Source organism: Petromyzon marinus, chromosome 39, assembly GCF_048934315.1.
Source record: "Petromyzon marinus isolate PM22_M1 ecotype Great Lakes invasive population chromosome 39, UKy_Petmar_22M1.pri1.0, whole genome shotgun sequence".
Lineage (NCBI taxonomy): Eukaryota > Metazoa > Chordata > Hyperoartia > Petromyzontiformes > Petromyzontidae > Petromyzon > Petromyzon marinus.
The window spans coordinates 11,920,372-11,946,462 of NC_133705.1; the positions used below are offsets into that span (position 1 = coordinate 11,920,372).

The window sequence follows — 26,091 nt, forward strand, 5'->3', positions numbered from 1 at the left end:
CCCAAGCAAGACGTCTTATCCCAAGCAAGACGTCTTATCCCAAGCAAGACTTCGTGTCCCAAGCAAGACGTTTTATCCCAAGCAAGACGTCTTATCCCAAGCAAGACGTCTTATCCCAAGCAAGACGTCTTATCCCAAGCAAGACGACGTATCCCAAGCAAGACGTCTTATCCCAAGACATTTTTTTTCTCATCAAAACACGACGTATACCAAATTCGACGTATTCCAAAGCAGTCGTATACCGAGGTATGACTGTATTCTTATGTTCAGAATACCTGTATTTAATGATATGTATAAATAATTAATGCTTTACCATTTTGACAATTCTACGCAAATGTGACATCTACACATGTTAAAGAGCAAACAAAACAGTAGCAATTAAATGAAAAAACAAAAAAAACAGTGAGGGCATTACGACCAGACCAAAAAGATCATGGATACGTGAATCCAACCATGACTGTGAATCGTCACAATTAACCATAGTGCGAGTGAGGCGGAGGGTAAATCATTACAGTACATGCCTTACCAAATTTATTGGGAACAATGCCCCAGTGCTCCCTGGTCAGCTCCATAAAACACCTTAAAGTAAAACATCCCCCTTAGTTGACGCAAATTTAAGTAGGCAAAAAGGGGAACATCGCTCTTAAGTTATTTCATGCATCTGAGCCTTCAGTGGCTGAGTGTATCCGGCGAGTCCTTGTTCTGGGCCACGTGGCCTCCTTTACCTTGACTTGCTGGTGAGACGGAAAACCACCGTAGATGCCTGGTGCAGGCCGTGCGCGTGGATCGTGACAACGTCGTCCGGCAGGGCCTCCGTGGCCTCGAAGCGGAGAGGGAAGCGGTAGATGCCCCCCGAGGGGCCGCTCACCAGCAGCGAGGCCGCTGCGCTGTGGGGGAAGCCCGACACCACCGACGTAGATCAACGCACAGTCTTGTTCCTCCACAACGCGGGAGTAGTTGCGTTCCTGAATAACACTGCGTTATGGGAAAATTAGCGTGAAAATAAATAATATATATATATAATACAGGGTAAAGCACAGTCTGCATACACAGGCTTAACAAAGGCTGAGGCGTGAGGGTAGCATCGAGAAGCATCCAGCAGCATCCCGCCTTGTCTGATGCTACGCCGAGGCAGCCGTACAACTGCTTATTCCTACTCGCGTGACTCTAGGGTTTGGTGTTACATGTTATTTATGTAGTTTATTGTAGTTTATTGTAAAAAATCGGTCACAGTCCCTATGATCACTGTTACGTTGCAATTATGGCTTATTTTTTTGGTGATTCGAAAAGTTTTTTGGTTTGGACATGTTTGTTTTGTTGTAGTACGAAGTAAGACTGATGGCCTTAATCTAAGGTTTCTTGTGGTTGTTGTTGTTGTTGTTGTTTTTTGACTTGCATCCCACTGGGATTTTTTGCACACAGCGTTGGTGTACGGTGCTTTTTTCAGGAATATTTTGCTGTGTTTTTTATGGATTTTCTGTTTGCGCAGTCACATAGTCACTTTAAGATGTTTTCTTGTTCGTGTTTTTGTTTTTTTGTTTGTTGTGGTTGCACCCGATTCAAGAGCCGAATGACTCACAGGGCTATACCAAAATAAATAAACTGAAACTGAGTTCTGTTCACTCGATCGCGTTATATCCAATTCGCATCCACGTTATAAAAAAAAATGTGTTCCCTAATGCATTCATCGCATTATATATAGAATTTGCGTTATGAAAACACGCGTTATAGGAAAACAGACTGTACCTCGGACCTCCGTCAGTTACCCACATCGTCGCGTAAGGAAATCGCCTGGATGCACCCAATCTCGTCAGGTCTCGGAAGCCAAGCAGGCTTAAGCCTAGATAGCTCTTGGATGGGTGACCACCATGCAAGCCAGGTTATCATCGGAGGCTGTGGGACTGTGCTACGAATGGTCTACTCTTACATAACTATTACGATTCTTTTTTATTTCTTGTGTTGATCACAGACACCAAAACAGCTGGGGTGATGCCATATTCACAATGTTCTTAAACCCATACAACGCGGAAGCGTTGTATGGGTTTAAAAACACAGGCGACCGCGCTAATGGAAAGAGCGTGCACAGCGGAGGTATTGCTGGGCTTGGCTGGGGAGAGGCTGGGTACCTGAGTGGAGCCTGGGGAGCGAAGACGACTCTGAAGGTGAGTCGCACGATGCCCGAGTGGGGGTCGCGGTCGTGACCCAGCAGACTCACGGCCACGGCGCTCTCCAGCGCCCCCTGCCCAGAAGACTCTGGCGTTGCATCTTCACTCCCAAATCCAAAGTCCAGCCAGTGGCGGAGTTCTGCAAGGGAGTGCCAATGTATGTTGAACTTCTTTCACACCGTACGTAGCCAACCGTGCTCATCGGAGGTGCGAGGGAAGGACAGCAAACCAAACACAAGGGACATACATTCAGGTTATTATGCAGTATGGGTGAAATTCAATCAAATGCCCTTTCATCATTAGACCTCCTTTGCCAGTACCAAAATATAATAGGGTTTTCCCCTTTTTTCTGGCAACAAAACTGAAACCTTATTACAAGGATTCATGTCTGCATTAACCACAATACTTGCAGTCAAAATTCAAACAAGAAATACTATGATAATATATGCATTGTCCTCTGGTCGAGCACCAATTGGGTCGAGGCTCAAAAGAAAGCCGTCCCTTGATGTGGACCAATCAGTTTCAAGGACAATGCATATAAATATCATAGTATGTTTTTTGTTTGCATTTTGACTGCAGGTATTGTGGTTAATGCAGACATGAATCCTTGTAAAAAAAGGTTTCAGTTTTGTTGCCAGAAAAAAGGGAGAAAACCCTATTATTATCGAATGCCCTTTATTTAATAAAAAAAACATATCTTAAAGTGGGTTACCCTTTTTTAATGATGTAGTCCTTTTTTCAATCCACTGCCGGATGAGGGTCTCCCCACACCATGCGGGTCGTGGATGCCATTTGACCATACTTCTCTTTTGACCGTATTTTACTTGCAGCAGTGACGACACCATCGTCCACGGACCGTTATTAAATATATGGGGCGACGCAACTGACTCCTTCGAGCCAGGCACGACACTAAACCGGAGTAGTGCCGATAACACCAGCTGGAATACATTTTTCATTACCTGTTTGTCTGCTCGCTGAACTGGCGCTGCCCTGCCTGGGAGACCTTGAGCGAGGGCTCTCACACGTGGGGGGCTGCAGCAGTTGCGGCTGCAGCTCTTGTTGTTGTTGTGGTGGTGGTGGTGGTGGTGAGCGAGCCGAGTGCCTGGGAGTGTATGGGGTGCTGTCGCGGCTCTCCGGGAGGACACTGGAGAGCACCACCTCGATAGACTCCTCCAGCCGACTCCTCGCCGCACACCTAAACGTGGCTGCATGCACAGATGAAAATTTAAATGAAATCCACGTTGATTTTCCCCCCTTCCCCCCCCCCCCACATCTTTACATCGCAGCACTGTGATTCTCAGAGGGCCTACCGCTGTTTTATGGTGGCGTGGGGGATTCTCCTGGGACCTTCCGGCAGCCGTGGGGCCTCGCGCTTACGTGAGTGCAGCAACTTCAGGGAGCCACTGGAGCTACGCACTTTCAAACCTAGATTGAAAGCTAAGTTCTCCGATTAGCAGGGTTGGCTACGTATGGTGCGAAAGAAGTTCAACAAACATACATACATGGGATGTGATTGGTGATTGTGGTTGGTTCGGTTGTGTCTGGTGATGGTGGTGGTTGGGTGGGGTGTAGTTGGGTGGGTTGTGGATTGGTGGTGGTTGAGTAGGTTGTGGTTGGTGGTGGCTGTGTGTGTGTGTGGGTTGGTGGTGGCATGTGTTGGTGGTGGTCTTGTGTGGTGGCTGTGCGAGCGCCGGTCACTGTTGTCCCTCTTGTCACTCGTCGTGTCTTGCCGTTGCTCTTTTTATGAAATTTTCTTCCCCTCTATCCTTTCCCCTGTTTTGCACCTACATCATTATACTTTAGTTAAACATGAATCTAGATTTGAAGTTTTCGTGACTGCAGTGATCCATACTCTTTGGTTCTTTCGGTAAAGTCACGCAGGTATAAAATAAACTTGTAAAGCACGTTGAGATAGCATAGCATTTAAGTGATTCAAGAATGCAAACTATTATCCTTATTAACGTTGCTAACTGATAAGACCCAGGAAAAGTGCTGGTATCCTGCTATAAACAATTGCTTTCTCCATCAGTTTGCAAATGGTGAACATTTTTTTCAGGCCTTTTGGCAAGGTTGCTACCTTTTCGAAATTCTTGTAATCACAGAGACCATATAGAAGAACGAATCTTGCCTTGTTTACAGCAGTCAATGTGTAGTGTCTGACAGTGTATCAAACTCAGAAGCAGGATATTTATTTATACTGGAGGAATCCGATGAGCTATAATGCTCTTTTTCACAGATAATTTATTCTATTTAGGATTTTTAAAGCGCCTTTCATCAAGACGCTTGACAATGCTTACCGACTACGGAACAAATTGGCAAAATAAGGGAAGGATGGGTGTGGTAGTACGGCCGTGAGTAATCGAGTTTGGAAAATAAATGAAGATATGGCAGCAGGGGAAAGAGGTGATGGTGCAAAGGGTTGAGGGAGGCATGGGTGGAGTGTGATAGTGGATGAGGTGGATGGCATAGTATGAAGTGAGTGCACGGAATGATAGGGTCAATAGGTCGCTTGGCTGACTGTAGATGCTAGTAGATTGAGGTAGCAGGGGCAGTGGTGTGGTGGCTGGGCAGTTAGGCTGCCCGAAAGGGCATGGGTGAGGCAGGGTTCAGGGAACAATCGGGTAGGGGCAGTGATTAGGGGTGAGGTAGGGCTCGAGGAACGTGTGGGATGGGGTAGTGACTAGGGTGCAGGGAGCGAGGTGGAGGCTGGGGCTAGGGAGAGGTTTGGGGCGGCGGAAGGGGAAGGGAAAATGCAAGAGAGAAAAGAGTCAGGACCTGAGGGGTGGGTAAGAACGTTACAACAACAAACAAGACAAAAACACGATAATAGTGCAAAGTACATGAAAGGTAAACACATCACCCAAACAGATACGAATAAAACTAAACCATCCCTATCCTACCAGGCAAAGCCCACCGAGGTATTAACGAATTTTTCAGAAGCGACTTGGTGAAATAATGAAAGCTCAAAAAAGTGGCCCATCACTTGGTAAATGCATAGCACCAAAATAATAGAAATAATCTCAATGAATGCTTCTAAATGTGGAGGAAAAACCGGAGGACCCGGGGAAAAAAAATCCACGCAACTACGGGGGGAGCGAGACATGCAAACTCCAAATATACAGGCATCAGGGTCGGGATCAAACCCACAATTCTTAAGAAAAAGGTGATCATGGTTAACTTGCGAGGGTTACATTGACGCTCCAAAATTATATGGCCATGGAGTTGGTCGAGACGTATTTTAAGCCGTGAGCATCCGATGAGCTTTGAAGCTCTTTTTGCATAGCTGGGGTTGGCAATGGTGGAAAATTGGAGGGGAAGTTACATTGGTAGTCAAATTCAACAACCATACTTAACCTCGATTCAACCAACAAAATTATATAGAACAAAAACAGCAGTAGTTACAAATTATACGGAGGATAAATTGCACTTGAAAATTAATGGAAAACCCGAAGGCTGCGTTTTGTTATTGTTTATTACAGGAAAATGGGTGTACAGCCTGTCAGAATGCAGTTGTTTTAATACTACATGCGATACATGTATCCGTTTATTATTTAACGATTTTAAATCCTCCTTGAGGTGTCTGGAGGTCAGCGCCTGGACACGAGGCGTAGGACGCTAAATCCAGAGCAGACTGACAGAACGTTGTGGCACTTCGTCATTGTTTAGATTGACAAACGTATTTCTGTACAACTGCTTTTAGTCTTTAGTTTGTTGTCCTTCCCTCCGCACCTCTCGATTAGCATGGTTGACTACGTACGGTGCGACAGAAGTTCAACATACACATGTACACGAAACCGGGTTCTCCAGTGTAGTGAGTTGATGGTCTGAACAAAACTAAAAAGCCCACCATAATAAATTTGCTCTGCGATGTATATTGGATGGAATCCAGCGCTGATAATTACATACTGTACACACGATCGTGCGTACATTTACATGGGAGATCTCTGCAGGAGGTAAACATATGCCTCCAACGAGAGTGTTGCGACGACACGTACCAGGAGCACTTGTTGGCGAGTTTATCACCGGTATGCCGTGAATTGGAAACACCCAGCGGATTTCCGTGACGGCGTCGCCACCGTCCTCAATGTGCACACTGAAAGCGAAGCAAACAGAATCAGAATCGGAACGTTTTGTTATACTGCAGGAGGAATCCAATGAGCTGTGAAGCTCTTTCTCACAGATGTCCAGTAAGGGGGCACGGAGTCAGAACGTTACAACAACAAACAATATTAAAACACGATAGGAGTGCAAAGTATAGGAAAGGTAAACAAATCACTTGAAAAATATACAAATAAAACTAAACTATTTTTTTTATCTTATCAGGTAAAGCCCACTCAGCTATTAGCTTATTTTTCAGAAGGGATCTGGGCACAATTGAAAGCTTAAGGATGTGGCTTATCATGTGGAAATTTATAGCAGCGAAATAAAAAAACAGTTGTGCAGTGCACATGAGTTAGTGTTAGCGCGAGTGGGTTAGTGTCGTGCCTGACCCGAATTGCTTTTGATAAAAGGGTACATCAACATTTGTGATTTGGTCATCGGTGCCACTTTTGTTGTTCACGCGAGTTTACGTAATTTTTATTATTTCGCACGCAAAGGTGCTGCGATTGGCTGGATGCGGTCATGAGGAGGTGACAAGGTTGCTATGGCAATCAAAATGCCAGCAATAAAAAAAATGTGAATACTCCAAGATGTTAACTTTTCAATGGAAATTAATCAATCTCTTTAAAAAGAACAAACTCACCTTAATTAATTCGATAGCTTTTTGAATATAAATGTTGTATGTTTCTCTAAAAGACATGATTTGTGTTTGTTTCATAGCTTGCTCACCTGGTGAGGTTGGACGCGGGAAGGTCGAGCCCATTGGTTTGCCATGTCCCCCCGGACTCCTGGCTGAGCGAGACGACACAGAGAGCTCGGCGGAGACGTGTGGATTCCGGTGAGAAGCTCAGCGGGATGGACAGGAGGCCCCGTGGTGGCACGGACACATCTAGGCGCAAGGGGGTGGGGGGGGGGGTAGCCAATAGCACATCCAGCCAGCTCACAAAGTAAAACCTGCAAAGCCTAAGCCAAACACCATTCGCTTTGATGCTTATGCGTCTTAAACGGACGGCAGCCCACACTGGGCTGTGTAAATGACTCACCGCTCGTTCGCTTGAGCAGCAGGGAGAACGGGGACTCTGCCTTAATGCTCTGAGTCAGCACAGAGGAGCTGGTCAACTGCACCACGCTCTCCTCGTCTGCAGGCACAGCAGAACAACAACAATTTTCAGTCACATTGCATCTGAATACAATCCCATATCAAGCCGCTTTACAAACACGAAAAAAAACAGCACGTTAAAATACAAAGGATTCACAAACTCCCTTCCTCAACTACCCACTATGGTACATCTTTCCATGTTTACAATGAGTACATGTACATCTATGGATCTTTTGTAAATCTGCTGCTGGACGAGAGCCATGGGGGTTTGACCATGCAGTATTCCGCATGCTGGACAGTGCTGGTTGAAGGCAGGAAGCATAGATGTAGGATGATAGTACAACAATGAGTTTACAGTGCAAAATTGAACTTACAGTACAACAATGGATTTTGCTGCACTCTGCTGTCCATAAAAATGCCCCACAGCAGCCTATAACGCCTGTTGTGCATGGTGGTCACGCGTCCAAGCGTTTCTAGCACAACCTTCATTTTAATACAAAATTTAATTGTTACATGTTACACGCGCCTGATCACCGTTTAACACGACGACCCATGCGAACTCTACATGTTAAGCGTGACCCACACACACACACGCCAGACAGGCGAAAGAACACGGGCAACATGAACGCTCGCGCCGAGACGAAGTGCCCGCCGCTATACGTTAACTGTTGACCTCTGAACTCCGGAGCCGACACCGATTGATGGAGCGCGTTTCACGCGTGTGTCACGTTCATCGCGAAGGCCGCATCATGGGGGCAAGGCGGGGGTGGGGTGGGGGGGTACCCGTGAGTGAGATTTGAGCGGTGACCGCAAACTCGGTGGGATTGCTGAAGGGCAGGATGAGTGTCGCCTGCGAGCCCAGCAGGGCCATCACGCTCACGGGCTCCGAGGGCTCTGGTGGCAGTCCCACTCCACTCGCAAAGAAGACCCACGCGCCCGTCTGCAGTCACAGTGGCGAAATGTAATAAATAAATAAAAATTTAACCTGACAATTTTACGCAATTATTTTTTTTCCTGATTGTGCTGTCGGCCTCGTGTCGTGAGATGACGTATGGATTCTGTGGCACAGCAGTGTAATACTTCAGAGAATGGCCCGTGGAAGCGAAAATCAGAGCTGTTGTCCATTCCCTGCACCTCCGATTAGCACAGTTGGCTACGTACGGTGGTGCGAAATAATTTCAAAATGCATACAAGTTATTTGTATTCAGCAGCACATTTTCATTCACTCCGCACCTGAGAGTAATATCTGTTGCATAAAGGTTAAACCCACACATTTTAACTCTCAAAGCTGAAATGTATCTTAACCAAAGCGTAGAAGCCAATTTAAAATGATGCTTTTTTGTGCATTCATTGGTGGTTGGGCTGAGACCATCAATTCGCTAAACACGAGAACCTGGTTTAATCACAGGCGGCTGCCTGGATTCGAACCCGGGATATTAGGGGTGCTGGCTCATCGCTCCGATCTCTGAGTCACCCGGCCAATATGTGGGGAAAGCACGAGTTAACGAGCAAGAGGTGGGGAGATGGCTCACGAGGCTGATTCTCTGCCCCAAGTCAGAGCAGCTCAACGCCGACACGCTGGATGTCAGGATTTGTTGATCGTGCATATTTGAGAAAACTCTCGACCATGCCGGGCGGAGAGGTCGTGACAAAAGGTGGCTGCCGTACAGAAAACTGATCCTTTTAATTTTTAAAAGGGGGAATAGTCGAACCTGTGAGGAGGTGAAGGTTATAGCGGCATGATGATCAGCGGACCCCAGAGCAGATGGTCTGAACTGAAGGGAGATCTCTCGCTCAGACTTAGCGGGCAGGTCAACCTGGAAAGAATAAAAAAAGTATCGCATGGAAACAACACGTCACTTCGTTTATACGCCGGGTTATGAGCAAGGGTATATGCGGTAATGCGAAGTAGTACAATGCATCTCAATGGCTATACTGTATATTTAACGTACACCCAGTATTTTTGTTGAGCCATTTTCATGATTTGTTATTGCAGCCATTGTAAAAGTGCTTAATAGTAACATATAACCTCCTACTCCATTCCCGAATAAAGGTTGTCTACACCAGCGGTTCCCAACCTTGTCGAGTGTGCGGACCCCTTTTTGAACCTCCAAACATTTTGCGGACCACCACGCACGACTACGAGCTGTTGGAATTTCCTTGGTCAGGATGTTATTATTTATCTTCTCGCAGACCACCAGGGGCCCAAGCACCACAGGTTGGGTGGGGACCACAGGTTGGGTAGGGACCACAGGTTAGGTGGGGACCACAGGTTGGGTGGGGACCACAGGTTGGGTGGGGACCACTGGTTAGGTGGGGACCACAGGTTAGGTGAGAACCACAGGTTAGTTGGGAACCACAGGTTAGGTGGGAACCACAGGTTGGGTGGGGACCACAGGTTGGGTGGGGACCACAGGTTGGGTGGGAACCACAGGCTGGGTGGGAACCACAGGTTGGGTGGGAACCACAGGTTGGGTGGGAACCACAGGTTGGGTGGGAACCACAGGTTGGGTGGGAACCACAGGTTGGGTGGGGACCACAGGTTGGGTGGGAACCACAGGTTGGGTGGGAACCACAGGTTGGGTGGGAACCACAGGTTGGGTGGGGACCACAGGTTGGGTGGGAACCACAGGTTGGGTGGGAACCACAGGCTGGGTGGGAACCACAGGTTAGGTGGGAACCACAGGTTAGGTGGGAACCACAGGTTGGGTGGGAACCACAGGTTGGGTGGGGACCACAGGTTGGGTGGGAACCACAGGTTGGGTGGGAACCACAGGTTGGGTGGGAACCACAGGTTGGGTGGGGACCACAGGTTGGGTGGGAACCACAGGTTGGGTGGGAACCACAGGTTAGGTGGGAACCACAGGTTGGGTGGGAACCACAGGTTGGGTGGGGACCACAGGTTGGGTGGGAACCACAGGTTGGGTGGGAACCACAGGTTGGGTGGGGACCACAGGTTAGGTGGGGACCAATGGTCTACACACACTCGCTCTGCTCCGTAAGCCAACAGCACCACTTGGGTGATAAAAGAGTGTACGTACAAATTAACAAATCAGAAAAGGTGTTACCCTCTCTGGCAATAAAACATGCGTTAAAATGTTCAAACGGCGAATAGCCTTTTGCAAGGACACGATTTTGCAAGGACACGATACCTTGAAAAAGGTTTCTATTTGGTGTTTGAACATCTTAACGCCTCCTGTCTTATTACCCTTTGGGTCTTTCGGTAGAGTATTATTGCCAGAAAGGGTAAACCCTCTTCTTATTATTACATACTTTGATACTGCCAAAAAGGTCCCATAAATAAACTCCTTCATAATTTGAATACGGTCATTAGTCTTTGTTTATCTGTGCATTTGCCTCCGCTGGCATATAACTCTCATTTGTGAGCACATTTAACAATGTTTATTTCTGAGGTCAAAAACATGCTTCTGCTATTGAGGTATCAACCCACAAATAACAGTTGATTACAGATGGAATTTGATTATGGTGCGGGAGTTGGTTAAATACCCGTCCACTTATCGGTATAAATGTGCACAATACGAGTCTATTGGCAGGTCACGTGAGGGTGGGGTAAATTGGGGGTAGTTCCTCTTTCAAAATATCCGGCCAGTGTGAAGGAGTAGGCCAACTACCCTTTCTTCAGTGTCTCTTTCAAGCTATCTAAAGTGGAGGCCCTTCCATTAGCTGGCGGTGTGAACAAGAAATCGCACAGCTGCACCCTTTACATTTCATGAAGTTTGTATGTTTTGTAAAATATTTTTTTTATTTGAGATATAAAGTGTGTATAGTAATAGAGCCTGTCCTGTGGATAGGTACACGCTCACCAGTCTGTTTGCTGGGATCTGCAGGGTGAAGTTTTTGGGGTTGCTCACTACCGGCTCAAGCTCCAGATTCTCCGATGTGGTGTTCGTCAAACGCAGCAGCTGACTCGTCCACCTGTGGCACGACATTGATACGGGGAAGCAAAATTCTCTTAGGGTTGTACCGCATGTTGTTTGCCATGTCTGATGTTTCGCTCCACATGCAAGGAGCTTCTTCAGGAACCGAACTGAACGGGATTGAATACTCAGTTCCTGAAGAAGCTCCCTTGGTTGTGCACCGATGATGTTGCCACTGCCCAACCAACAATTCCCCTGGTCCTTCCCCTCGGCCTCTCTTCTTCTTCTTTATCTTTCGTATGGCTGCTGTAGATGCAATTTCACATTAAGGTCGTCAAAAGCAGCGGAGTGTATCGCTGTGATGTCTCAATCGTATTTGTGGATCGGGCATTGTGTCATTATGTTTTATGCTCTATTGTGGATGACCACAGTCGCACACTGTCTCTCTAACTTCTTCAGATTGTTCTCTCCTCACCTCATTCTTGTTCTCCTCTCATCTCTTGGCCTTACCCCCCACATTGTCTCCTGTCCCTCGCCTGACTTCTCCTCTGCGGCCTTGCTCCTCAACGCCGTCGTCCCCTGTCTCTGCCCTGAGCCTCGTCTGCTGCTAGGGCTGTCCTGGGCCTCGGTGCTGCCCTGGCTGCCACGGTGTTCCTATCGCACCTGTTTTCTGTGTTTCACTGCCTCACCCCTGTCCCCCTTCTACCATGACAGAGTTTAGTCTTGTTTATAAAGTCTTTTGACATGCGATTGTATTTAGACTCGATATGAAATTAAAACTACTGTTGTTGTTTGTGGCGAAGGGCCCAGGCATTGCCCACATTTATTGTTGAAATTTTAATGCATGGACACGATGCAATTAATCCCTCTTGACATGTGGAGTCGAAGTATTATTATTCAATACATATATAAAAAAACATGCAATAGCAAGGAACATTGGATTCTCCCTTAAAAAGCAGATTAAATGTTATGTTTTACTTCAGTTGAGAGGCAAAATGCATGAACGGCAATGTGCAATCATGAACTCACTTTCCAAGTTGGCATTGTAGCTCGGGCAAAGTGACAGGGTCTGAGGGATTTGCGATCAGCTCCAGATCGAACCAAAACTCTCCACACACCTCTGACTGGAATATGACGCTGAGAAAACACCAAAGATACACACACATACACACCACCCACCATTAATTAACCACTCTGGTCCAACATGTACACGTAGAGATACAAAAACGTGTTTAGATTATTTCATCGCTATAAATGTCCATGTGATAGTCCACTTCGTTCAGCTATCATTTATGGCCAGGTTGCTTCTGAAAAAAGCCATATAGCGCAGTGGGCCTTACCTGGTAGAATATAAATTGTTTAGTTTTAGAAGTGGAGCAGGGACACATGGGCAGCCAACCCTATAGCAATGTGGGAACAGCGGCCGTAAAATATTATGTATGTATGTTTAACTTCTTTTGCGCCGTACATAGGCAACCGTGCTCATGTTAAGGTTGGGTAGGCGCTGTGTGAGCGGTGTGTGCATCTTCCGCAGCATCCATACCTTCCGCGAGAGGCCCCGATGCGGCTAGGCTGGTAAAGCAGACGGTAGACTCGCGATTCCAGAGGTGCGAGCACGATGCGCGCGTCCCCGCTCAGTCCCACGCCCTCCAGCGCCACGTCCAGCGTGAGCAGTGTGTCGCACGGGTTCCTCACCGGCACGCTCACCTCCACTGCGCCCTGCCGACAGCAGTCGGTTGGGGCGCGCAAGCGGGTGGTATGTACGGGCCTTCATTTCAAACCACGTTGGTGACCCGGGAAATATTTCCGCACCCAGCACATCGCATCGAAGTATACCCCTCGCTTTGGCTGTGCCTCCTAGTGGCCCAGAAAATATTTAATGAGAAATGAAGCCCTGGGTATATGGACATGTACAGCCTTTTGTCAACCATCATAACCATTGTAATGACCATAACTCTGAGTATAATGTTTATGATCTGGCATTGCGTTGCATATGTAAATGCACAGCCCCTTTGTCAATTCACTGCTGGATGTGGGCCTCTTCCTGCGCTCTGTGGGTCGTGGAGTTTAATGATGATACTTCACCGTGCTGATCAGCGCGGGTCGGAGAAGGGTTGTGCCCAGAACTGATTCAGATTTTACTTGCCACTGATGTTAGCCATAGCCAGGAATCAAATTCAAGTTGTAGTGCAATGTGACAACCACTGCAACATCTCTCCACACCCTTTTAGAGTACTGTGGGTAAAAAAACCCAACTGACCTTATTTAATCTCTGCACAGAAAGTATTAGTATTAATAGCAAATACTAAAAAATACTTTGTTTGTATGTCGACAGAGGCACGCATTCTGAATTATTGGTTGATGAAGACATTATGCATGAGGATGCAACACATTTCATTCAATGATCGCGGAAATAACCGTGTGGCTACGGAGTCGAACTGCTGACTCGTGCGTGTGAATGAATGCTTTTCGAGGACGACACCAATATTGATGGAGCGTTACATCAGCGCTAAGGGGAGGGGGGAGGCAATGATGGCCCACCTGCATCGCTGCATCTACTGTGACCGTTCGCTGAGGAGGTGGAGGCGCGCTCTTGATTTCCAGCGTGAACCACACCCGACTGACGACTGCATGAACACACACAGCGCACGTGACACTCATTGTACACATACACATCGATGAGTATCGATACTTAAGCGCACGTGAAATAAACATTGAATCACTTTTTAAGAATCGATGTTTTTTTCTAGAGCCCTACATGATGGTGTGGGTCATAAGTTCACGTAAGCCCTGCACTTTGTGTCGGGATCAGCAGCAGTCGTCCTATGCAGAGACTCACCCCTTGTCTTACTGTGCACTTTACAAGTCAGATTAGCACGGTTGGCTATGTACGGTGCAAAATAATTTCAACATACATAGGTACAAGTAAAAATGTATCGTTACTATTAAATGTGAAATTTCCACCACCCGGCTCAGGGTTGTGAACAAGACATGAAGACCGCCTCAGTGTTCATCTTGAGCTCTTTATCACTGATTTTTTTTGCAGCATTTGGAGGCACTATCTTTCGCCAAAAGAAAAAAAAGGAATGGATTATAAGATAAAATCGTGCGGCAGTAAACGCGAGCTTCGCTCTTACGCCCGTCAGCAACGTCCAACTCTTGCTCCGCTTCAGCGAAAAGCTGCCTCTGATCGGCTGCCGCCTGCTCAGTCGTCTCCAGCTGCTTCGCCGCCTTTTCCTTTGCGTGGAAGTTCACTAGGCCTGCGCATCACAAAGAAACAGCCATGAACCTTTTCCCGCTCCGAGACAACTGTAAGTTGCAGGGTGGGTCCCGTTCACCGCTGAATCTCGGAACGCAAGCGGTTAGCGTTAATAATATTTACAATCTGAGTACTCAGGGCTATACCAAATAAATGAAACTATGAAATGAAATGAAACTATATTCATATTCTTGGTTCTTTCGATAAAGTCACGTAGAAGGGAAACAATTAAATAATAATAAAAATAAAAATATTAAACAATTAAATTCACACGACGTTTCGACTGCAACACAAGCAATCATCATCAGGTGTGAAAACCACAACAAGAAAATTTGAAAAAAGTGGCGTTTTTTAACGTTAGCACCACGGAGAGAGATTTGACAGTTTGTTCAGATGGACGAGTCCATCTATGTTCGAACATGATGATGATTGCTTGTGTTGCAGTCGAAACGTCGTGAGAATTTTATTGTTTCATATATTTTATTTATTTATTATTATTTTATTGTTTACCTTCTACGTGACTTTACCGAAAGAACCAAGAATATGAATCCCTGCAGTCACGAAAAGCTTTAAATCAAAACCTAGAGTGATGTCAGAAAAATATTGCAAGGCTCCAATAATTATTATGAATGATACATAATACTTGCATGAAGATACGTTGTTTTCGATTAAGTGGAGTCGAAATGTTATATTTTTAAACTGAAGTCAACACCGGATGATGCTGGATGTAATTACCAGCGAAACGTCGTGCTACTCAAATTGTTAATGTTGTGGATTTACTCTCTAACACACCAGAGGGCTGAAGTAGCAAATAATTGGCGTGTTGTTTACGTGACAAATCTTACTGGCAGCGTCGGGTGGTGGAGGGTTACGACACATTCATGCTTACGTGATCTAACCCAAAACCCTTTATTATGAATAATATTGGGCGCAAAAGTCTACATGTTAAACAGCCCAAAAACGTCTGTAGGGAATTAACATAGTGCACTGTCTTCTGACAACTGGACATTAACAGTCAAACTCTCTCACATTGAGGACTCAGTCTACCAGCCCATCCATACCGTGCCCAACCACCACACTACTGGTTACAAAACGGATCTTTGTGCCTCTTTCCTCGAACTGCTCGACTTTGGCATTCCCCCCCGCCCATAGTATCGTTTCACAAGTTCTCGTAACATTGCTCAATTCAATAAACATGTGAACTCGAATCTATCCAAACTCTACGCTCCGTTTGTTGCTGATTGCTTGGTATTTTGGGCTTTCTGAGCCTGTGCACAGCAACCACGGGAAAAAGGGTGAAAGCTTAAACAAAAACGCGACGGAACGCTGGTGAGCACTCGCCGTAGAAGGTGCCTCGCTTCCACGGAGTGATGGTCAGGAGATAGGGCCTGCTCTCCCCGGCTGGCACGTTCAGTGTGGGGGCGCCGCTCACAAACGGAACATCGGACTCCACCTGTACCGCACATGCCCTTATTAGCACCGTTGGCTACGTACGGTTCGAAAGAAGTTCAACATACATACATGTCAGTAGAGTAACGATGCCCTTTATTAGCTCGATAAAGCCCCGCTGGGTTCTCAAGACTCAAGACAGTGTTCCACTGACCGGGCAATGTGATCATTTTCACTGATGAGTTTTTCGCTTGGTGTGGGAGGAAACCATAGTTCCCAGAGACAAGCCACACATATGAGAGGGTGACACTAAAAGCACCACGTGGTTAAGTTCAAGTATCAATGTTATATTGTACTGCCAGCATTTGGCCACCTCATAGCCCAAGTCTACAACACCAACCATTCGAAGGTAGCCTCTCACCCAAGTACTAACCAGGCTCACGCTTGCGCTTCGCTTCTGAGATCTTTTGAGATTGGGCGCATTCCGGTTGATTTGGTCACAGGTATGGAAGTGTCAATTAACCCTTTCCCATTCCAATGAAGGCATTTGTACGTCATCAGTTTTTTTTTATTTTCCGATTACATTTCACTGACGTACGTGTACATCATCAGAACGGAAGCGGAAGAAAAAAAATACTTTATCGGTACCGAGGCTAACCGCAAGGCCATGCGGGAGAGCGTGGTGGCAGTTCGGCGCCGGCCATCATAGAGTGCGGTCGTGTCGCTACAGTTCACTGCGGCGAGTACAATGTCATTAAAAAACAACGGTGCTTCGCCTTTCTAAATAAAAGTAATGCTGAGCCACTCGCACATTCCGAGATTCAACGGTGAATGGGACACCCACCCTACAAGTTGCAGACGTCACGGAACGGGAAAGGGTTAAGTGGAAAAATCTAACACTGAACGCTGCGTGTACTTTGTTCCCCCCCCACCTCCACCAAGCATCTAAGGGGCCGTCCATAAATGACGTCACGCACCCGGGGGGGGGGGGGGTCAGACATTTGTGACGATGTTTGACGACGGGGGGGGGGGGGGTTTGAGAAATGTGACGTCACATCAAAATGCGCAACTTTAAATAAATATAGACAACACGTTCTACTTAATTAAATATACTTCTTGTTAATAAATGTTTTCTCCTACAACATCAGAGTGCAGCGGCACATTAAATACGCACTTCGATGGCAAAAGTTTAAAGCGATTTGAAGCGTGTTTCATTTTTGTGACGTTATATTTGAGGGGGGGGGGGGGGTAAAAAAATCGTCCATAATCGCGTGACGTCATTTATGGACGGCACCTAAGCACGTCGTCTGCGAATGCGATGCTCACCGAGTAGCGTAGCCGGTGGGGGGTGTAGTTGGGCACGGAGATCTCCCTGCATGCAGTCTGCCCGGCCTGCGCGTGGATGACCACATGGGCAAGTGGAGACGGCCTCTCTCCTTTGCCATTCAGCACGAACGTGTGCTCCGAGCTGTCTTGCTCGTTGTACAGCACCAACCGACCCTGGCGCGGAAGAACCCAACGCGAGCGTAGCTCAGTTAAATGAAGCTGCGCAATCCAAAAAAAACCCCCACAAAAACGCCTCTTATTTTGGTTTAACAAAGTAGCAGGAGGCTTTCGTGACCAATATCATCCATAATGCAGGTTTTTTTGGGTTAGATCGCGTCAATATATAAATGTATTGTTCAACCCGCCACCACCCGACACAGCCAATTAGTAAGTTTTGTCACGTAAAAAGAACATGCCAATTCGTTACTAGTACAGCAACAATTACTCAGATTGTAAATGTTGTGGCTTTGCTCTCCAACACATCAGTGTGCTGTACTACAAATTGGCATGTTCTGTTTACGTGACAAACCTTACTAATTGGCTGTGTTGGGTGGTGGCGGGTTGAACGACACATTTATATATTTACACAACCTAACCCAAAAAAGCTGCATTATGGCCTCTTATTTTGTTGTAAACAGAAAAATGTCCATCGTGCCAAGTAAAATAAACTAAATAAACTAGCTTTCGTCTCATCCGTGACTGGACCTTTGTGATTTAATGTTATCCAACAGCATTCATGTACTGTAAGTGAACTAACATTGACTTGTTTTGACATTCTGTGTCTCATCAGCAGTGACGTTTTTTAAACAACATCATGGGCTAACAGAATTTATTTCCAGTATTCGAGCTATTTCAGTCTTAAAGACTTGACAAGAGTGTTGCTGTCACATTAAGATAGTATTTTGAACTCGTATGCTTTGGTTTTGCTTACCAACTGACACATTTGCACTTTGTCACTCTGCACTCGACATGGGGGGTTATTTTTACTCAGTTTTCTGGTTGTACACTAAATATCTTACTCTTAATTTGTCTTTGGCCTGCACATGCTAAACAGGAAAGACATTTAATCACACGTGCTATAAATGCGTCTAAGATTACTGATGTCAGTTGTGTCCAGGAATCAAACTCAGGTCGTCTGGTTCAAAGTGCAGTGCCCTAACCACTGTGCCAATGCTCCCCCCTATTATATCATTTTGAATGGTATGATAAGGCTCTAATCTGTTCGTCTTGCCATTCAATTATACGGAAATTTTTAAGCTCTTGACATAAGGAAGAAGCCCTTAGATAACACATCACGTAAGTACAGTTTAACCATACCACGGTCTCTCCCTCGTGGCCAGGCCTGAAGAGCAGCGAGTAGGGTGCAGTCTGTCCGGCCAGCACCTGCAGGTACTGGGATCCATAAAAGCCCTTGCCCTCCACATGGGCAGTGAGCAACCAGTCCTGCTGAGTAGGGTTGTGCTACACGGGGTAAGACGGCATGGATTAGGACTACGAAGGCATCTTACATTATACTCCAGGTCACTTTCCCACTGGACGAGGTCAGTATGTTGAACATCTAACCGTGATACTACTATGGTTATTTCCCCATGAACTACATAGCCCACCGATTAGCATGGTTGGCTACTTCCGATATGAGAACGCCACTGGAGGAGCAATGTACTTTTAAATCTAGATTGAAAACGAATTTCTTTAGGACAGATTTTTGTGTTTATTGTCCTTCCCCCGCACCTCCAATTCGCACGGTTGGCTATGTACGGTGCGAAAGAGGTTCAACATACATACATATGCACGGCGCGAAATATGTTCAATATACATAGGTACGTAGAACTTGAGTCCTCAATTCCTCGACCCATGTTGAGGACTCGGTCTACCAGACTGACTGTGTTGTCTCATCCACCACACCGCGTTCAACCAAGTCAAAAACACATCCCCCCTCCATCGTCCCTTTTGTCAAGTTCTCATAACCTTGCTTGATTTAAGAAACCAGTTAACCCTGATCTATTGCAATGTCGACAGCGCTGTTTGTTGCTGTCCACTTGGAACGTTGGGCCTTTGGACCTGTGCTCAGCAACCGTGATAAAGAAAGGAAACGCTTTGATAAACCTCACAGACAGGATCCTGCCATGGTGTAATGGTGACTTGCAATCAAGAGGTCGCCAGTTCGATCACCCGGTGTGACAATTAAAACATGGGCTTAGTTAATTAAATTCCGATACCTCTGTCCACCCTGCAGTGTAAATAGGTACATCACATATTCTTGGTTCTTTCAGTAAAGTCACGTTGAAGGGAAACAATAAAATAATAAAATATATATAAAACAATAAAATTCTCACGACGTTTCGACTGTAACACAAGCAGTCGAAACGTCGTGAGAATTTTATTTTTTATATATATTTTATTATTTTATTGTTTCACTTCAACGTGACCTTACCGAAAGAACCAAGAATATGAATCACTGCAGTCACGAAAGCTTTAAATCAAAAGGTACATCACAGTCAGTCGATCAGCAAGCAATTTGTGTGTTGGGTGGGGTAAAGGCATCTGGTCAACATAGAAGAGTAGGCCAAATACTCTGTGGACGAGCTCTCTAGAGCTCCTTCTAGCGGAGGCCCTTCCCCCAGCACAGTCGTGGCGTGAATAAACATTTGCGGGGACTGCACCGTTATTCCACCTTTTACGGGCGGGCAGGTAAGAGCACGCTTACGATGGGTATGTCTTGGCTGAGGGCATTGTGAGCGGCGGTGCAGAAGGTCAGGGTGGTGTGAGAGGCCTCGGGGGCCAAGAGGCCTTCCAGCCGATACACGCGAACGTCATCGGAGGAGCGCAGCACCACGCTGCAGGGGTAGCGTCCCGGGCTGGGTGGGGAGAACCTCACCGGCAGAGCCACCGTGTCGCAGTCTGTTGGGACACGTGGGCGCGTACACACACACACACAACAGCTCTGGCTGTGACAATCGTTACACTTCACGCAGCCCAAAATACTCTGAACGCACGTTTCTTAAATGTGGAAGGAAAAACCGGAGGACCCGGAGAAAAATCCAAGCGAATCACAGGGAGAACACGCAAACTCCAAATATACAAGCGTCAGGGTTGGGATCGAACCCACGCCTCTTGTATACCAGTGGTACTCAGCAGCAAAGGCAGGTGGACTCAGTCACTCGTGGCTCGGTGCACTACCTCGGTGCCCTACCTCGGTGCCCTACCGCATCGTGTATGCGATTGGAGCGCACCGCAAATGTTGCATGTGCACTATACATGAATGATTCGCATGCCTTGAGATTCGATTAACTGTCAGGATTCCGAGTCGCTGCTCAGTTTAAGAATTGATTTACTCATTCCCAACGTGGTCAACAATTAGCACTTCGAGTGGCTGCATAAATAACATGAACCGTTTCCATACATTGTGAGTGTAATAATCGAGCTTGCTTAATCGATGCATCGCTACATGGTCATTGTGCGCCAGACTCACCTTCTTTTCCACTGGGAGGTGCAGGCATGCACAACTGATGTGGAACGGTGAAGTGTTGGGACAGGCTTGCTTCTACATGGAACGTCTTGCTTTGTGATCCTGAACCAGCGAAGGGCTTCTCAGAGTTGTCAGTCTGCAAAAGAAAGGAATGAGGCTGAGCAAATTGATGCTTCTATGCCCACTTGCCTCGGTGGAATATAATTGCATTTCATTTTTTTACATACAGCATGCTATTATGTATTCTGTAATTAAATTTTAATTTATTTGTTAAAGTCGAAACACCAAAGGCCAATCAAGGCACTTAACAGTTCAATGATAAATTATTACTTCCATGATGATTTTAAACTAAATAAAAAATATATACGTGAAATATAATTCAGATTTTGAACAAAATGTTATTTACAGAAACATTCCCAAATTCTCCCTGTATGCATCCCTCAATAGTAAGATGTCATTATTGTCAATGGCATTTGTAGCTCCCGAACTTTGCCATCGTATTATTATATTTTTCCATATTCTGCAACAGGTGTGCACTTGGGTACGGCCAGGTTTGTTGTGTAACATTTTCCGTGATTCAGTTGAAAGAACGGGGCAAGTTGATTAAATCATCCACGCCTCTGTACACAGAGCAGTATACTGGATGTGTGCACACCACAGTTGATCAGAAGGTCACGTGGGGTGGGGTAAATTGTGGGTACTCCGACTTATTCCAAGACGTCTGCCCAGCATGGAACAGCACAGCAAGGGTCGGTCGGCAACCAAAAAACCAAGAACCATTTTTTTCGAATTCAGTAAAAAAAAAACTCAATATTTCAAGAGCCGCAATGCATGTGAATATGAGACGGTCCTTTGTAAATAACATCACGAAGCAGTCCTGAATGGAGCCGCATGTGGCTCAGGAGCCACAGGTTGCCGACTCCTGCCCGTGGCAAACTGGACTCCCATGGTCAGGGGTTGGCAACCAAAATAGCAAGAAGAGCCATTTTTTGTTTTATAATTCGGTAAAAATAAAAAATAAATAAAATCTATATTTCAAGCGCTGCAACGCAGCGAGTCCTTAAAGAGCCGCAGGTTGCCGACCCCTGCTCCAGAGGGACTCCTCAGGGCCCCCTTGAGTGGAGGCGGCTCCACCAGCAGTGGCGTAGACAACTCATTGCAGAGCCGCACCTTCGCATTTCAAAAGGCGCGTCTCACGCACGTCGCACGCACGTCTCACCGCACGTCTCACGCACGTCTCACGCACGTCTCACGCACGTCGCAACGCACGTCTCACGCACGTCTCACGCACGTCTCACGCACGTCTCACCGCACGTCTCACCGCACGTCTCACCGCACGTCTCACGCACGTCGCACGCACGTCTCACGCACGTCTCACGTGCGTCTCACGCACGTCTCACGCACGTCTCACGCACGTCTCACGCACGTCTCACGCACGTCTCACGCACGTCTCACGCACGTCTCACGCACGTCTCACCGCACGTCTCACGCACGTCGCAACGCACGTCGCTCAGTCGGTGGCACCTGCAGCGCCAGCCTGGCGAACGCCGCCTTGACGCCGGCGCTCCGCAGGCTCTTGGTGAGGGTGCGGCGCTCCAGCTCGAGCTCCGACATGCGCAGCCTCGCCGCCAGGGCCAGGGCCTCGTCCCTTTGCGTGTTCACCCACGGCACCCGCAGGGCCACGGTCACCTCTTGGCTCTCCGCACACCGCACGTACAGCACAGGGCTGCTCCCTTGACCTTTCAGGGGCGTGTGCGCCGCGCGCGTACGGAAACACCGGGGGGGCGGGGGAGGGGGAGGGAGGGGGGGGGGGGTTTGGTTAGCCAAGATCGATGCACTTACGGAGCACGCACGAATGGAATTCGTAAGTGATGGCTGGTGGTAGCCTGAGAGGATGGCCACAGCTGAGAGGGGAACGATGAATCCGGCTTGCCCGGCAGAAGCTAAAGATGGATTGTTACTTCGCAGAATCGTGAGAGGTGGGTCATGATTATTGGCAGTGAAATAAATGAAAGAAGTTGAAGTATACCTCCGAACAACAACTAAGGTACACCATAATAATTACCATGGCCTACCAACACCGCTTTATTGTGGGCAGAATCCTAGGCTCTAGAGGGCACGCAGCATAATAAATTCTTGTAAGGTACATCAACCTCAAATGACTTTGTGGTGCGGTGTGTATGCATCCACACTGGGGAGACAAAGGCGGCCAGGCGCGGTGTTGGCCACCCACCTCCTCGTGTGCTGTGTTAGCCTTCAGAGGTGCTCGCAAACAGCACTTGCCCCAAGAGTCTGATAAGGCTATCGGGGGACTCTTCGTCTTAATATATGTACACCATTGCGATCTTGGACAGGGATTCAGGGATAGTGCTGGTGCTGCTGATGCTGCTGAAGTGTGATGTAGGGTGTGGTGCGGAGGCTGACTTGTACACTCACCCGCCTGTGTGCTGCCGACACGGACATTGGGAGTGTCGTGCTGAACCATGGGAGGCAGAGCAGTGGGCAGACTCGAGCAGCCTTCGATCATGTACACAACATCCCCAATCTGTGTGCACAGTCATAAATTCAGACTTAATCGACAGAAGTCTACATTACGCTCATTCAATTGCACCACCCTTCACAGGAGTTGCTTTTCAGCCTTGTAAAAAAGAGTTTGTCTTTTTTTCTTAATTTTTATTTATTTCGTGACGCGATGCCGACAGCCCAAATGTCCATTCAGAACTCTTCCCAAGCAGCGCGCAACTTTGTATTAGATAATGTCCCGTAGAAGGTGATATCCTGGACCTATTTCTCACGTAACTTCAATTGTCCTCGAATCCACACGAATAGCTCTGGACCTCCCCACATGACCTGCTGTGGAGAGGTTTGTCACATCGAACAAAGATGGCCACTCTATCGCACACTTTGAGATGCGCTTCTGCGGCCGTCTGGAATGCTCTTCCGATATTAGGAAGCCACTATAGCTAATCACTTGTAAATCTAGGTTGAAAACTAATTTCTTTAGAACTAAATTTTGTGTTTAGTTTGTTGTCCTTCCCCCACACCCCCGATTAGCATGGTTGGCTACGTACGGTGAGAAAGTAGTTCAACATACTGACATACATCGCAGTCAGAGCAACATTTTATTGTTTAAGTCTCAAAGCTGGATTTTTTTTTTTTACAAATGTGAAATACCCCTTCATTAACACGATAGTTGTTCCACCCGTCTTATTATTCCGCTTGCCGACTCATTTAGGGCTTTGCATCCCATGTCGGATGACAAAACACAATTGATATGAATAGGCAAACATGATCTATCACTACATATTGATCGTCACTCATAGTAGCACCTGTGCATTGAGAAGCAGAAGGTAGCAGTGTCTTGGGCCGAGGCCAAATGGTAGAAAGGTGACCTCCAGGCTCGCCGTCTCTCCCACATCCAGCTGAACAAATTCCACCGGGCACAGGAACCACGGCAATGTCATGGCGCTTGACCCTGCCGATTGCCACACAGCCGCATTAGCTGTCATTCTCAACAGAGGGGCCAGTGAGCATCCATTTGGATTCAATCGTTCTCTCGCGAGGGATACATGAACAACTGTAGTTTCTTACGTAGGTGATTTACCATTTTCTTTGTTCTTTCGGTCAAGTCACGTAGAAGGGAAACTATAAAATAATAAAAATATAAAACAATAAAATTCTCACGACGTTTCGACTGCAACACAAGCAATCATCATCAGGTGTGAAAACCACAACAAGAACATTTGAAAAAAGTGGCGGTTTTTTTTAACGTCAGCACCACGGAGAGCGATTTGGCAGTTTGTTCAGATGGACGAGTCCATCTATGTTCGGAAAAGAGGAGGGGGGAGACGAAAAATAATGGATGCGGTCTGCAAGCCACCGTAAGCGTGAACAATCAATTAAGACCCGAAATGGTTTATCAAATCCTTCCAATGATTGATAAGCCAGAATCCATCTTTTCAACCGAGAAGATGGATCATATCCTCTTGTTGTTGTAATGTTAACTATAAGCTTTGTGCCAACTGACTCAGTGAAATGTGCGTTGACCACTGCGTCGAGCCAGCTGAGAGTGAGGAGGTTGTGCGGTGAGCTGTGGGTGAAATGTTTACACTCGGGGGAATCCAAGGACGAACAAACGTAGTTTCTCCCTCTTGTTGGTGTTCCACGACTCTGCAGACCCACACCATGGCTCTCTTCAGACTTGCTCATCCTGTAACCCATATGGCACTGATCATGAACATCTTGCATACTTTTGCTGATGCAGTATTCGCTCATTATTCGCGAGGGATACGTTCCGGAGATGCTCGTGAACGTCAAATTTCGCGGATAACGATATTGGACTTCGGATATCAGACGCACAACATCTGTACATGCTTCTAAAGCTCCCAGAAGTTATCTCTCTCTATCTCTTTATCGCATTACTTTATTTAATCACTTTCTCAGATCAAATGCTCGCATCATATTCTCTCTCATCACTTTGTCTCATTCATTTATTTCTCTCTCTCTCTCTATGCAATCATGTAGAATTCCAGATGTGATTCACGGATAGCCAAAATCGCGGAAGGAAAGTTCGTGAATAAAGACGGAATACTGCAACTTTTTTTACAATAATTAAGACCTACTTGCTAATGACCAAATCAGCCAGAATGCCCCACAATTGAACCTTATGGCAGGACCCCGGGGTCCCGAATAAATGGTAATTAATTAATATTTTTTTGGCGACTCCGTTCCACCGCGCGCATAAACGCCGCGACCCACCAGAAATAAATCCTCTCCTCGTTCTTCACCAAGCACCCGTTGTTGCCAAAATTGCTGTAGTCATAAACAAAACCTTGATGAGCGCATCGTGTAGAGCTCGCCGAGAGGAATAGATTGTTGTATCGTTCGCCTTCAACAGACATAAAATGACGTCGAAACGCAGTTTATGAGAGAGCCGGGGGCTTATGGGACCCCAGGGTCTCGCCATAAGGTTCAGTTGCAGAGGCAAAAGCCGGGTTGAGACTGTATAGTGCCTGGGTGGACAACGATCATGCATTCACAATTAAATTAAGTGTGAATACGTGTATTACATACTGCCATCATCATCTGCTACTAAAAACAGTATGTGCCCATACCAATTTTTTACAAGCAGTACCCATTCTCAAAGGCTGAATGAATGCATCCCCATGTTACCAATATCAGCATCAGTCATGAATGAATATAACACAATTAATGTATAGATTTGCAATGATCAAATAATAATAATAACTTTAACCCTGTAGGCTTTAAGACCAAGGTATATTCACGACAAGATTTCTCAGAACTGGCGGTAAGGTTTCCACCTGTGAGCTACAAAAAAGCAACACTGTTCTAATGGAATAAGATTATCGCACAATATCGGAAGAGGGGAGACCTTCACGCAAATG

The 26,091-nt window shown here is 46.6% G+C and overlaps 1 protein-coding gene across 2 annotated transcripts in view; it reads right to left on the reverse strand.

Moving 5' to 3' along the window:
- Positions 1–26,091, reverse strand: part of CFAP47 (cilia and flagella associated protein 47) — an 81,780-nt gene that overhangs the window by 10,416 nt on the left and 45,273 nt on the right. The window contains exons 41-62 of one of the 2 annotated variants that reach the window (XM_032968267.2): positions 24,796–24,896; positions 24,016–24,161; positions 23,123–23,231; positions 22,211–22,425; positions 20,690–20,822; positions 19,925–20,118; positions 18,535–18,678; positions 17,218–17,391; positions 15,844–15,955; positions 14,381–14,503; positions 13,785–13,870; positions 12,787–12,962; positions 12,273–12,380; positions 11,190–11,301; positions 9,078–9,182; positions 8,149–8,305; positions 7,310–7,405; positions 6,996–7,155; positions 6,161–6,258; positions 3,125–3,370; positions 2,127–2,304; positions 726–887 (exon numbers count right to left, since the gene is read on the reverse strand). In XM_032968267.2, coding sequence (XP_032824158.2) covers positions 726–887; positions 2,127–2,304; positions 3,125–3,370; positions 6,161–6,258; positions 6,996–7,155; positions 7,310–7,405; positions 8,149–8,305; positions 9,078–9,182; positions 11,190–11,301; positions 12,273–12,380; positions 12,787–12,962; positions 13,785–13,870; positions 14,381–14,503; positions 15,844–15,955; positions 17,218–17,391; positions 18,535–18,678; positions 19,925–20,118; positions 20,690–20,822; positions 22,211–22,425; positions 23,123–23,231; positions 24,016–24,161; positions 24,796–24,896 — 3,135 coding nt within the window. Of the gene's footprint in view, positions 1–725; positions 888–2,126; positions 2,305–3,124; positions 3,371–3,535; positions 4,872–6,160; positions 6,259–6,995; positions 7,156–7,309; positions 7,406–8,148; positions 8,306–9,077; positions 9,183–11,189; positions 11,302–12,272; positions 12,381–12,786; positions 12,963–13,784; positions 13,871–14,380; positions 14,504–15,843; positions 15,956–17,217; positions 17,392–18,534; positions 18,679–19,924; positions 20,119–20,689; positions 20,823–22,210; positions 22,426–23,122; positions 23,232–24,015; positions 24,162–24,795; positions 24,897–26,091 lie in introns of those variants that run through there. The other variant, XM_032968268.2, reaches the window with a different exon arrangement.